General features: G+C 35.9%; 1 protein-coding gene across 3 annotated transcripts in view; it reads left to right on the top strand.

Moving 5' to 3' along the window:
• The window catches only part of LOC132113052 (connector enhancer of kinase suppressor of ras 3-like), an 84,744-nt gene extending 71,189 nt beyond the window's left edge, over window positions 1-13,555 (top strand). For 2 of the 3 annotated variants that reach the window (XM_059520853.1, XM_059520852.1), the window contains exons 23-25: window positions 335-686; window positions 878-1,074; window positions 12,796-13,555. In XM_059520853.1, the coding sequence (XP_059376836.1) occupies window positions 335-686; window positions 878-1,074; window positions 12,796-12,978 (732 nt within the window). In that variant the 3' untranslated portion in view covers window positions 12,979-13,555. The remainder of the gene's footprint in view (window positions 1-334; window positions 687-877; window positions 1,075-12,795) is intronic. The other variant, XM_059520854.1, reaches the window with a different exon arrangement.
• Window positions 13,556-13,913: the final 358 nt, after the last annotated feature.

Here is a 13,913-nt window from a genome sequence, read left to right as displayed (position 1 = left end):
CTGTCATTTCATAGTGTATGGTAGATGACAATGAGGTTAATGTTGTGATTCATGACTATTATGAGAAATAAAAGGGGGCTTTTTATGACCTATAACTGAAGCTCTTAGCTCTGGACCTCAAGATACACTTTCCTACAGAATCTAGTCCAACCTTGATCACTTGCCTGTAACTTTCTATCTTGAATGTCTTGATTACCTTGTTCAGGTGTATTTAATTAGGTTTGGAGCTAAAATCTACAGGAAGCTTGAGATTCCCTGAATTAGAAGAACTATGTTTTTTTTAATATTGTATATCATTATCACACCCTCACTCTGCGGTATCTTCCCCATTTAGGGAAGCCTTCCTCCTCCATATTCCTCCCCTGTTCCTAGTGAAGCCACTGGAACCCTCTCCTCCCCCGTCAGTACAATGACTTCCCACAGCTCTGTCTCTTCTCTGGCAAAGCATAGACAGTCTTGGCTGGACCTCGTCTCCCAGGCAAACCCTACTGCTGGTGAAACAGTGGTCTGTTCTGCTGTGGTCCATACAGTGAGCACCACAATAAAGGAAACCTCACAAGGTAGTGAAGCCACCGCTCCTTCTCAAGACCCCCTTGAGTGCTCATCTAGCACATCACTTATGGCAACATCCGCAGAGCCAGAGGAACCAGAAACGCAGCTGATCTCAAATGATGCCAGACCTGAAAGTAAGCAAGCTGGGCTATCATTTTAACATTAGATTTATGCTAGGGAATTACATTGTTCAGCATGACTGCTGATCTACTTAAAGCATATTAGAATTGATTGTTATAGGTCTGTTAATAATAATAATAATAAAAAGTTTGATTGCTTAGGTTAGCCGTAAGTCTTGGTATAAAATTTATAATTGTTTTAATAGTTCTAGACGGACAGGAAGGAACTGATGATGAGATGGAAAGGTTGTACTTACATTTGAAAAGAGCAAGTTTGTCTCCAACGGGTGAGAGGAAGCCATCTTCAAAATGGGAATTACGAGCCTCATTTATAAAGCGTTGCAAAAACCAGAAACTCAATGAGAAGATACATCTCATCAGAACCCTCAACAGCACTCTAAAGGTTAGAGGTTCAGATGAACCTTTTCTAACATATGAAAACATTTTGCCTCACAGTATTTATCTATTTAGCTTAATGTGAAAACCAAATGCACTTACAAGTACTGCTGATAAAAAAATAGTTTCTTTGTTCAGTACCTACCAGCTAAATAATGACAATACCACTCAAGTGATTTGGATGTATTGTTTCTTACACAAGAGGCTTAATGTCATGACTATTCTGTTGTTTTGTTTGTGCATAAACTGAATAATTACATGTAAAATAGCAGTGCATAGTCTTCTCTGTATAAATTAATTATAGATTAATTTTTATTAATAATATAAAAGTAATGACAAGAGTGATTTTCTCTCTTTTCTCTCTTTTTCTCTCTTTCAATTTAAGACACAATGCATGGATCCAATACAATGATCTGGGGCCTCATTTATAAAATGTTGCACAGAAACCATCCTAAAATTGATCTTACGATCATTTTTCAAATATGCGTAAGGGTGATTCATAAACTGAAATTACGCACAGAAAACGTAAGAAATATATAATAAATAAAAAGAAACCAGACAAAATAGAAAAAAGAATAGAGCAAGCTAGTGTTAGAGGTATTTTTTGCTTTTGTTAATTGTATAATGAATGAAAAGAAAACAGATAGAATACAAAAAGATTAGAAAGCTAGGTAGCTTTTTTTATGAAACAAGCAGCAAATGAATAGATTGAAAGGGACAAGTGTTTTTTTTTTTTTTTTTAGGAATAGAATTAGAATAGATAGTGCTAGAGTTAGAGTTGTTTTTAGCTGATTGTTGAAGATAGCTAAGGACTTGGATTAAGTTGGGCAGGCCATTCCACCAGGAGGGAACATTTAATTTAAAAGTCCGTAAAAGTGTCTTTTTTTTTGGCACAATCAAGTGACGTTCACTTGTAGAATGCAATCTTCTAGAGGGCATATAAATCTGAAGTAATGCATTTAGGTAAATGGGTGCAGAGCCAGTGGTGGTTTGTTAGGCAAACATTAATGCCTTGAATTTTATGCGAGCAGCTATTGTTAACCAGTGCAAATTGATAAACAGAGGTGTGACGTGCATTCTTTTAGGCTCATTAATCTTGCTGCCGCATTCTGGATTAATTGTAAAGGTTTGAGAGAAATGCCTGGAAGACCTGCCAAAAGAGCATTACAATGTAGTCACACAGTGGCTCTGTTCACAACCTGGCATTAGCACGCATCTTGGGTGACACATATGGCCATATACTTTTATTACAGGGTTTGTTGAAAAAATAAAATTTCATCAGTTTACTCAGCCTTTTGTTATCTTTCATACACAACTGTAGATATTTATAGATATTTTAATAGAATATAAGATTTCTGTCCATTGAATGACGTCCATGCAACTACCACTTTAATACTTCATAAACTTCATAAAGAGAACTAATCCATAAAGAGAAGTAAACCATACATATATTGTGGTTTAGTCCAAATTTTCTGTTTATGTTCCCTGATCAATGTTTAAATGTGAAAAAAAAGTAATTCTGTTCATTGTACAGTGATCGAGTCTCTTCAGAAAATTTGGATTAATCCGCTCGATTCATTTGGATTAGTTTTATGATCGCTTTATGAACTTCTTGAAGTTTCAAAGTGGTAGTTGTGTAGACTGTCGATGGAAGGAAATTATCTCATTCAAAATATCTTCATTTGTGTTTTGAAAATGAATGCAAGACTTGCAGGTTTAGAATTACAGAGTGAGAAATGATGACAATTTATCGTTTTTGGGTCAACTTAATATTTATATTTTTTCAGTTTGAGATCTTAAATTAATAATTAGTAAATTCCAGGTGTGAACATAAGCTAATATCGTGTGCCTGCCAAGTACAATTTTAATTGTTCATATTCATTTTTGCATTTTAAATTTGTACTGCACAGAGAATAACATATAAACTCACCCTTCTGGCATCATCTTCAGCATTCTGCTCCGTTCTTGAAGGGCTTCCACTCACACTCAGAGTCATCAGACACAGAGGAGCTTCCTTCACTTGACACTGCAGAAGTCTGGGCCAATTCTATAGAAAAAAGATAAAAAAACAAACAAAAAACAACACTTAATTTAAATATTTAATGTGGTATAATAATTGTGATTTTCCCTAATTATGAGTATGCTGACAACTGTGTATAATACGGGCGTCAAATCGTAAACATATATATATATATATATATATATATATATATATATATATATATATATATATATATATATATATATTTACATCCTTAATCTTAGTGTCAATTAAATGAGACATTGTGCAATATTCACATGGAGGCCTGAAACAATTAAAGTATTTATTTAATCTGATTATTAAATACATTTGTATAATTTTAATGAGTAACATGAGAAATAAGACATCTTAAAATGAACAGTGTACTACATTAGAATAAATTAACAAGTGTAAATTTATCTTACTAATAATTTATTATTCATAATGTGAAAAGAAACTATAAATAGATTCAAACATATTTCTTCATTAAAACTTAACTTTGTATATCCGGAAACATTAAGGACATTATTTAACCCAAAATAGCATGCCATATGAATTGATTAAGTACATGCACGCTATGGCAGTGGGCAATGAAGGAAACTGAAAGACTGACGGATTTACAGTTTAACGTACCTTTAACTCACTTTCACGATACTTGCATAAACGTTAATGTCTTAAGAAAAATGTGATGATAGCGCATTTGTGTCTTGACGCAGATATGACTACATGACAGACATGATATTCAGTGCTGAGATCAAGCAACGCAAGACAGTGGCGAATAGAAATCTTTAAATGTGCTGTAATTTCAGAGTTTTGCAATAGATAACGTCAATCAAATGACTGGTAAATGTTCCTCGTTATAGCAGCTCTGGCTGCAGAAAGACTGCACATCTGCAGCGGTGACAGACACTTTAACACAGTGTTATGAGTCACAAAAAAACTAATTTGTTAGCACGTAATGATTAACAGTCCCACTATTGCCATTTCAAATCATGGAAACGGCGAAATGGCACTCTGTGCTTTCAAAAACAAATACATTTGTCTAATTTGAGCAGATAACCTACCGAATGTAACTGAGCTGCTTCAGTCTTCAGGCCTTGGTGGGAACAGAGGCGAGAGAACGTGTCGACGAACCTAACTGAAAGAAGCGTAAAGCATATAACGTTATAACATAAAAAAAGTACATATGTAAGCACATTCCAAAAAGTTACTTTACACGTAGTCACCTTTTTTTTTTAGGAAATCGAAACGGCATGAGAAACTTTCACTCTTCTGTAACTTACATCTCAGCACCTCACGAACACGAATTTAACACTAAACCTGACAAAAACAATCGCAGTTAGTAATTTCTAAATGTGTTCACCACCAATCATATTTTGGGTAAAATTGTGTTGCAAAAAAAAAGTGTTGCAATCCAACTTACCATCTCGGTCGATCAAAGAAAAAATGGCATCGTCACCTCGCGAGGCAGCAGTCATTGAGGGGCGGAGTCCATACAATTCGGCGGGTTTTTTATTTCACACTTTTAGTATAAAAGTTAAATTACACCATATAATAACACTGAACATGAGTACTGTTTAACACTGTAGATTGTTAATTCAACTCTTTGGGAATTAATAACTTTTAACACTGCAAATATTAGACTGCTGATTTTACTGTGTAGGTAAGATTTAAACCACCGGAGTGCGGTTCCTGGGATGTCCATTGCCAATAGGGTTGACAGGAGAATCTGGTGGGATTTGGGATCCACTCTCCACTCAAGGCAGTCTCGGTTGAATGTCTACTTCTGAATCCAGACTGGTTGCTGTCGAGAAGGTTGTTCTTTGTGAGAAAGGCAGAGATGTGGTTGAACATAGCTTGTTCAAGTGTTTTTGCAATGAAAGGAAGAAGGGAAACTGGTCTGTAGTTCTCTAAAAGAGATGGGTTGAGGGTGATTTTCTTAAGTAGTGGAGTTATACAAGCCCGTCTAAATGTTGAGGGAAAACACCAGTGTGGAGGGATATGTTAATGGTGTGAGTAAGTACAGATACAACTGGAGGAGAAATGGCTTGAAGGAGATGAGATGGAATAGGATCAAGTGGACAAGTAGTAGGGTGATTAGAAAGGATGAGTTTGGAGAGTTCTGCCTCAGAGAGTGAAGAGAAGGATGTGAATGAGTGTATGTTTGCTGGTAAGATGTGCTTGACAGATTGTGGTGTGGAAAATTGTGCACTGATATTTTTAATTTTATTAATGAAAAATGTTGTTAGCTATTAGAGTTGATGCAGGAAGGGGAGTGAGGAAAACATTTTAAAAAGCATGCGAGAGTTACAAAAATTATTAATTTTGTTATGGTAGTATGTCCTTTTAGCAGTGGAGACATTAGCAGAGAAGGAAGAGAGGAGTGACTGATACACATTAAGGCCACACCCTTTCAGCAGCTCTAAGCTTAGAACAATGTTCGCGGATAACATCCGATAACCAAGGGGCAGAAGGGGTGGTATGGGCTGGCCTGGAAGACAAGGTGCAAACAGTGTCTAAACAAGATGTGAGAGTGAAGCAGAAAGTATCAGTAGCACTGTTAGCATCAAAAGATGCTAACAGTTTAGGGGAAGGAAGGAAGATGAAAGCATAGCAGATAGCTAGGAGGGTGAGAGTGAGAGTAGGTTACGTTGAAAGATGACATGTGGAGGGGTAAGTGATGTGTCAGGGACCATGTTGAGGTTAAGAGTGAGGAGGAAGTGATCCGACGTGTGCAGTGGAGTAACCAGTACATGATCAGTGGAGCAGTGCTGTATGTAAATAAGGTCCAGTTGGTTACCTGATTTGTGAGTAGCAGTAGTTGACACTCGATTAAGATCAAAAGAGGCAAGCAGAGTGTGGAAGTCTGCAGATTGAGGTTTATATAGGTGGATGTTGAAGTCTCCAAGCATTACTAGGGGAGTACCATCCTCAGGAAAGGTTGAGAGCAGCACATCCAATTCATCCAAAAAGTTACCCAGTGGTCCTGGGGGTCGATAGACAACTACAAAATGGATTTTAAGAGGGTAGGTATTAGTAACTGAATGAGATTCAAAGGAGCTGTTGATACCCAAAGATGGTAGAGGATTACATTTCCAGACACTTAAGATAAGCAGACCAGTACCTCCACCTCTTCCATTAACATGTAAAAGATCACCATTCACCACCCAAATTATTTAATTAAGAACCTGGAGCTGCAAGAACAGCTTACATTTTCAAAAACCTGCAGAACCCCAATAAGAAAAAGTGCGTACATCTGCTAAGACCCTGACGTGATGCTAAGCACTTTTCCACGTCAAAGCTAGTTCTTACAGATATGAGCACTGCCGTATTTAAGTGTAGATGTACTCTAAGATCATATCTGAGCATACATACATTTTATAAATGAGGCCCCTGATTTCTTCCTCAACTGTTCATGTTCACCTGAGACATAACTGACTGTTTATAGAGAACACTTGCCAATATGGGTATTTCCGACTCAATATTGTATGTATTTGTCTATTCAAGTACAAGGAGACAAAAAACAAAATAAAATTCCATGTTCACGGACTGTGAGACACATCTCTCAGCATGCACAGATCACAGCGAATGGGTGCTGAATTAAGTTCTTTCGCATATTTTTGTGTTTAATAATTAAATTGACAGTGTGTATTTAAACGTTTAACCCTTGTGCATTGTTCAAATTCACTACCCTTTTAGTATGTTCGGGATGAAAACATCCAGTCAATTAAACTGCTGTAAAAATGTGTCAGATTCATATTTTTTCTCAATTTTTTTTGCATAAATCTGTTAATCAACTTCAGTCCTGATCAAAACTACCAAATGTTTTTTTTTTAAAATCCAAGATTTTAACCCTTATGCGTTGTTGGGGACGTTTTCGTCCACTAGGGGGTAAAGTTGAGTCTTATTTTGGCCACAACTTTCTCTGTGTTTGAGCTAATGGAATGATTTTTGGTGAAAAATCTTATTTTGACACATATTTTGGGAAACATTATTTTTTTTAATTTTTCAAAAACTCAACGGTACACTGTGGGCAAATTCACTACCCTTTCGTTATGTTCATGGATGAAAACATCCACCAAATTAAACTGCTGTAAAAATGTATCAGATAAATATTTTTTTACAATTTTTTTTGCATAAATCTATTAATAAACCTCAGTCCTGATCAAAACTACCAAATTTTTTTAAAAAAGTCCAAGATTTTAACTCTTTAATTATCAAGTTCATAAATGATGTCACTGATTTGGGATGATTATATGGTGTCATGGCTTTGCAATCAAAAAATGTCATTATAATGGAAGTCAATGGGGCAAAAACAGCCACCAACAACAAATGAGGGAGAAAAAATTTAAATCTAATGTTGCACAAAAACTAAAAATGCATCAAAGCCAATGTTGCTACTAATCTTTGACATGCCCAAGACTGTTATAAAAAGTAAAAAAACAAAATCCAACCACAATTACTTTTATATTGAAAATAAGTCATTTTGTGTGTTTTTTCCACCCAAATCAGTGACATTCATCATTTATGAACTTGGCAATTAAAGACTTAAAATCTTGGATTTTTTAAAAACATTTGGTAGTTTTGATCAGGACTGAAGAAAAAATATGAATCTGATACATTTTTACAGCAGTTTAATTTAGTGGACGTTTTCATCCCGGACATAACGAAAGGGTAGTGAATTTGAACAATGCACAAGGGTTAACTCTTTAATTGCCAAGTTCATAAATGATGTCACTTATTTGGGGGAAAAAAACACACAAATGACTTATTTTCAATATAAAAGTAATTGTGGCTGGATTTGTTTTTTACTTTTTATAACAGTCTTGGTCATGTCAAAGATTAGTAGCAACATTGGCTTTGATGCATTTTTAGCTTTTGTGCAGCATTAGATTTAAATTTTTTTCCCCAATTTGTTGTTGGTGGCTGTTTTTGCCCCATTGACTTCCATTATAACGACATTTTTTGATTACAAAGCCATGAAACCATATAATCATGCATTCTGGATTGTTTGTGGTTTTCCCTTTTGGGAAGAGGTCAAATTTGTTATTTTTACAGTTGATCACTAGGTGGGACCATTAACCCTTAAGATAGGCCTGTGCAAAAAAAGGCTTAGTTTCTGGCTTGTATATGGAGTTATATGGAGTATAACAGCAAATTATAGTGTTTGTGTGTGTGTGAGATTCTTGATTGTTGGTGGTTTTCCCTGTTGGGAAGAGGTAACATTTGTTATTTTTACAGTTGATCACTAGGTGGGACCATTAACCCTTTAAATAGGCCTGTGCAAAAAAAGCTTAGTTTCTGACTTGTATATGAAGCTATATGGAGTATAAAAGCATATTATATTGTGTGTGTATGTGTGTGTGTGTGAGAAAGAGAGAGAGAGAGTGTGTGAGAGAGACCTTTGCGCACTTACCTTGATGTATTTGAGAAAATCAAAATGTACACCTCATGCTCTCAGAACTACACTTTTTAAATTGAAAATATGTAATTTTGTGTGTTTTTTCTTCCCAAATCAGTGACATCATTTATAAACTTGGTAATTAAAGAGTTAAAATCTTGGATTTTTTTTTAAACATTTGGTAGTTTTGATAAGGACTGAAGTTGATTGATAGATTTATGCAAAAAAAATTTGAAAAAAATATTTATCTGATACATTTTTACAGCAGTTTAATTAAGCGGATGTTTTCATCCATGAACATAACGAAAGGGTAGTGAATTTGCCCAGATTGTACCATTGAGTTTTTGAAAAATTTCAAACACAGAGAAAGTTGTGGCCAAAATAAGACTGAACTTTACCACCTAGTGGACGAAAACGTCCCCAACAACGCATAAGGGTTAAACACAAGAAGATGGGAAAGTTATTTTGTGTCTTCTTGTGTTTGAATGCTTTAAAATCTCTTGAATGTTTAAATAGGCAAGGCTTAAAAACACAAGAAAATGATAAGATACCATGACGACATGCAGCAGTGGCCTGTCAACTGCCCTGAGCATCTTTCATTCCAGCCTCAGACAATCGGTTGAAATTGCTGGTGACCCCTAGATGGCCCTGGGCCCCTATAATCATCACCACCTTTCTCTTTACTAGCAATGACCCTGCTTGAAAAGTGCTCATAGTGTGGTTTGCTTATAATGTGCAGTAAAGGAATGTGTACACAGGATACATTTTAATATTCCATTTGTGGTATTTGTTTATTTGTTAGTGTTATAGCAAAATGTTTTCCCTATATATAGTGTTGATATGGCAACTAGTAAAATAAAAAGTTTTGTCATGCTAGCATGTGTGGAGCACCATCAAAAGAAAGCAAAGAGCACCATCAGCTGAAGCTGTAAAAATGGCATATTTGCAAAAGAGTTCTGTCTAATGCTTCAGTGAGTATTTGTGTTTGCACTCTGGAAAACATCAAAAGTTTCTATTTACCACACGTTCTTGCAGTGTTGAGCAATGTAGCCAATCACAGACATGTTTATTGATGGGCAGTGATTACAAAGAGAGCAATCTTTGCACATTTTCTATGCTATAATCCATTCAGAATTTATTTTTTATTTTTTTTGACAGGGGACACAATTCGCACATGAGCATTGCTTTGGTTTTGCATTAATCGGTTGTTTCACAAGGTGACAACACTGGCCCATGCCATCCTTTCACAGTAGAAAATAATACTGTTTGACATGATATATGTCATAACTTCTGGAGAAAAATAGAGCAGACGCTAGACAAAGATAAAACTTTCTAGAGTGGCTGTGTAAACTGACTACAGTCACACTATCAAATGAAGTATTCTTTGAAAGGCTGCTCGTCTGACTGTACACATATGCTAACATACTGTACGTATGATTACATTAAAGGGTTAGTTCACCCAAAAATGAAAATTATGTCTTTAATGACTCACCCTCATGTCGTTCCAAACCCATGAGACCTCCGTTCATCTTCGGAGCACAGTTTAAGATATTTTAGATTTAGTCTGAGAGCTCTCAGTTCCTCCATTGAAACTGTGTGCACGGTATACTGTCCATGTCCAGAAAGGTAAGAAAAACATCTTCAAAGTAGTCCATGTGACATCAGAGGGTCAATTAGAATTTGTTGATGCATCGAAAATACATTTTGTTCCAAAAATAACAATGGTTATGGTATCATGTCAATGCAGTGATGCTGCTGATGTACGAAGCTGCTGACGTGTTATCTTTGATACTGGGTGCACCAGAAATAACTTCACCAGCGTCATACGTCAACAGTCACAGCAGTCGAACTTACAACAGACCCGGAAGAGAAGACAATGGTGAATAAAGTAGTAATTTTTTTTTTTTTTGGACCAAAATGTATTTTCGATTCTTCAACAAATTCTAACTGACCCTCTGATGTCACATGGACTACTTTGATGATGTTTTTTTTATTACCTTTCTGGACATGGACAGTATACCGTACACACAGTTTCAATGGAGGGACTGAGAGCTCTCGGACTAAATCTAAAATATCTTAAACTGTGTTCCGAAAATGAACGGAGGTCTTACGTAGGGCTGTCGCGGTTAAGAAATTTCCCCTGCGGTTATTATGGGTGGCTAAATAGCGCGATATATGGTATTACCACCGTTTTTTTTTTAACATACCTAATTTATCCTGATTTTGCTGCATACAAAGCTTTATTGTTGAGTTATGTAGCATATATTGTTGCTTTTTTTAACTGACAGAGAGACACGTTTTAAAACATTTTTGTTTATTGTTAAATGCCAAACAGCAACAAGAACATGCTTTTTCCAATAAAAAAAAAATAAAGAAAGAAATCAAAGTTCTAACATGTATTACACAAGTATTTGACTTTGGACAGCAGCGGAAATCTAGACTGATTATCGCGGCACTAGCCCACCAGGACAGTGGATTCGCGTTGTAGTCGATGCACTCCTCATGCAGAAAGCGTGTGAGCTCGTTATCTGTTCACGCTCTCTGGGCACTGACGCGGAGGTTGTCCGTGACTTCAGCAGATATGCCGGTTACTTTCACGGCTGTATTTTACAGATTTCGCAAAGGCTTCAGCTACTCCTAACTGTTGGCCGGTACCGGTCTCAGCTGTTCTTTTTGATGTTGTTCCGCGACCTGATGCTTGAGGGGGGCAGCTGCGCTGGATGACAGGGGACATTCTAAAATGCTTACCGTGAAAAACGCTTAACATGACTTAATGTAGTAAGACAGTGATATTAACAGACCAAACGCACTAAAAATCTAATAAAGTATACTATCTATAGAAAATCAGATGAGCCCTGAATATGAATGCAACTCGTTTAATAACAAGTTAGCCTTTTCCTCCCATAGAAAAACGTTATAAGAAAACGGTTAATGTGGCTTAATGTACTAAGACAGTGATTTTTAAAAACCAAACTCACTAAACATTATACTAATAAACTATACTATATACAAAAAAAAAAAAAAAAAAACGGTGAGTCCTGAATATGAATGAAAGTCGTTTAATAACACATTAAGCCTTATGATGGTTTTCTATGGTAGGAAAAGGCTTAACGTGTTATCAAACGCGTTGAATTCATATTCAGGGATCATCTGATTTTTTGTAGATAGGATACTTTATTAATATGATGTTTAGTGAGTTTGGTCTGTTAATATCACTGTATTAGTACATTAAACCACGTTAAGCGTTTTTCACGTTAAACGTTTTAGAATGTCCCGATGACCTCAAATTAGATGTATTGCTGCGTCACAGGAACCTTTTTTGGACTAAATTCGCTGGCTCGCCCTTTTCATTGGGTTGAAAGCCGAAATGTTCCCAAACTGGCGACGTGACATTAGGTTTTGGGACGAGATCGAGCGCCTCCCATCGTTTCAGCCGGCCTATTCAAAACAAACGAAGCACTATAAAGCTACAACGGCTCGAGAGAAAATTACAGTCGTAACCATATTGTATCATTAATTTATTTAACATTGAATGCACAGTGACAAATTGAAAAAAACAAGAAGGCCACAGCCTCATATAAAAAAAAAAAAAAAACCTAAACACTGCGGTTGCCGCGGTTTCTGCAGTTGCTATCTTTCCTCTGCGGTTTGCTTGTCAATAGCGCGGTATTACAATATTGCGGTTATCGCGACAGCCCTAGTCTTACGGGTTTGGAACGACATGAGGTAATTTTCATTTTTGGGTGAACTAACCCTTTAACATTAGGCTACTTTTAGTATTTAGTAATACTCAGATTATAAGTGCACCTCAGGAAACATAAACTTACTTTATAATGTTAACAATATAAAACAATGCATTTCATGAACCCTTTAAATGCAATGTTGTTCTGAATATTTAGCATAGCCCTAAAGTTTGTGTAAATTTTTCACAACTTCCAGAAGCTGTGACAGAATGTTTGCAGGTGTGCATGGGAGTGGATACAAATATTGTGGGTGTGGGATTAAGAAAATTGTCCTCAAGAAAGAGTCTGTGATAACAGGATGACATAATTCAATATTTGTACAGAGAATATTGATTTGAGTGTTTATATTTTACTAGCCAACCAAATGCAAAGCTTCCATGAATGAGTCTGTGTTATTAGTTTTTACCTGCTGTTATCAGGGAGTAACATACCTTGGAATTTCATGACTGACCAATCAGAATCAAGCACTGCAGAGCCGTGTAATAGTTTGCTATAAGTACACTATTTTATGATGCATATCTGATCAACACTAATTTAAATAAAAATTGTCTTTGTTTCATTTAGGCTAAAGAAGCAGATCTACTGACTTTGGAGCAGTTACTGGCTGACTCCGGTCTCACTGGAAGTAAATTCAGGGAGTGGAAAGAGACCAATGGTGTTCTGCTGCAGGACAATATTCTGAACCACCCCCTACAGACTGAGCCCTTGAACACCCCTAGTGCCTCAGCTGCGCATCCCTCCACATAGATGTGTATACACACTGAAAGAGTATACACCACACTGTAAAAATGGAGAGTTTTCACATGTGTTCTTGACATGAGAATGAAAATAATTGATCTAATACTACCGTTACTTTCTCTAGCCGTCATTTGTCTATTTATTTTAATTTAATTTTATTTTTTTACAGATGTTAAATCTGTCTGTTACTAACAGGTTGTTATAAAATCCTTGTTGTTTTTATTGGATACCTGTTGAAAACCCTGTGGCATCTTACTGATATTAAAATACATTCTTTTGAATCATTTTAGAAAACCAAACATGTTTAGTCAAATGTTTAATAGCCTATGTACTTTTTTTTGTCCGCATTCAGTGCAAACCTTGTAACCTAAAGTGCTGATTATGTGCTGTCTGTATAGCTTGCTACATTTTCATTATTGTAAATACATCTGTTTAGATATATTTATTGATTAAATAGTATGATGCAACTACTTTGAATGACAAATGTGAGCACTGTTCATAGTATAAATAATCTAATAATATTGTAATCTGCATTACTGTCATATTTAGACAACTATTGTATATATAAATCTCATGGTTTTACTTAGATGGGAAATAATGTGTGCATTTACATCCCATTTATTAGCTTAGCTTTACTGGTTGGCATTGTTGCTTTCATGCTGTAAGGTCCACCTAATTGGCCCAACAAAGGTATCCAATGGTGGCTGGAGGTAATGTAATTCAATTTCAGATAAACTTTTATCTGTCTGCATTTTATTATGACATCAAATTTGGGTTGATATATCAATTGGTTGTTTGTCCATTTCTAATTGTTGTTCTACTAACATTTGACTATTATTGTTAACTCCTAGTTTCTGATTGTACTCGTGAATCCGGTTTTTGATTGTTCAGAGAATCTTGCATCAGATGTTATTTACATGGACCTCACGGTCACATACTCGGCA

The sequence above is a fragment of the Carassius carassius genome, chromosome 32, assembly GCF_963082965.1.
Source record: "Carassius carassius chromosome 32, fCarCar2.1, whole genome shotgun sequence".
NCBI classification, from domain to species: Eukaryota; Metazoa; Chordata; class Actinopteri; order Cypriniformes; family Cyprinidae; genus Carassius; species Carassius carassius.
The sequence above is the reverse complement of the archived record's forward strand: the minus strand, read 5'-3'. Positions and strand labels throughout refer to the sequence as shown.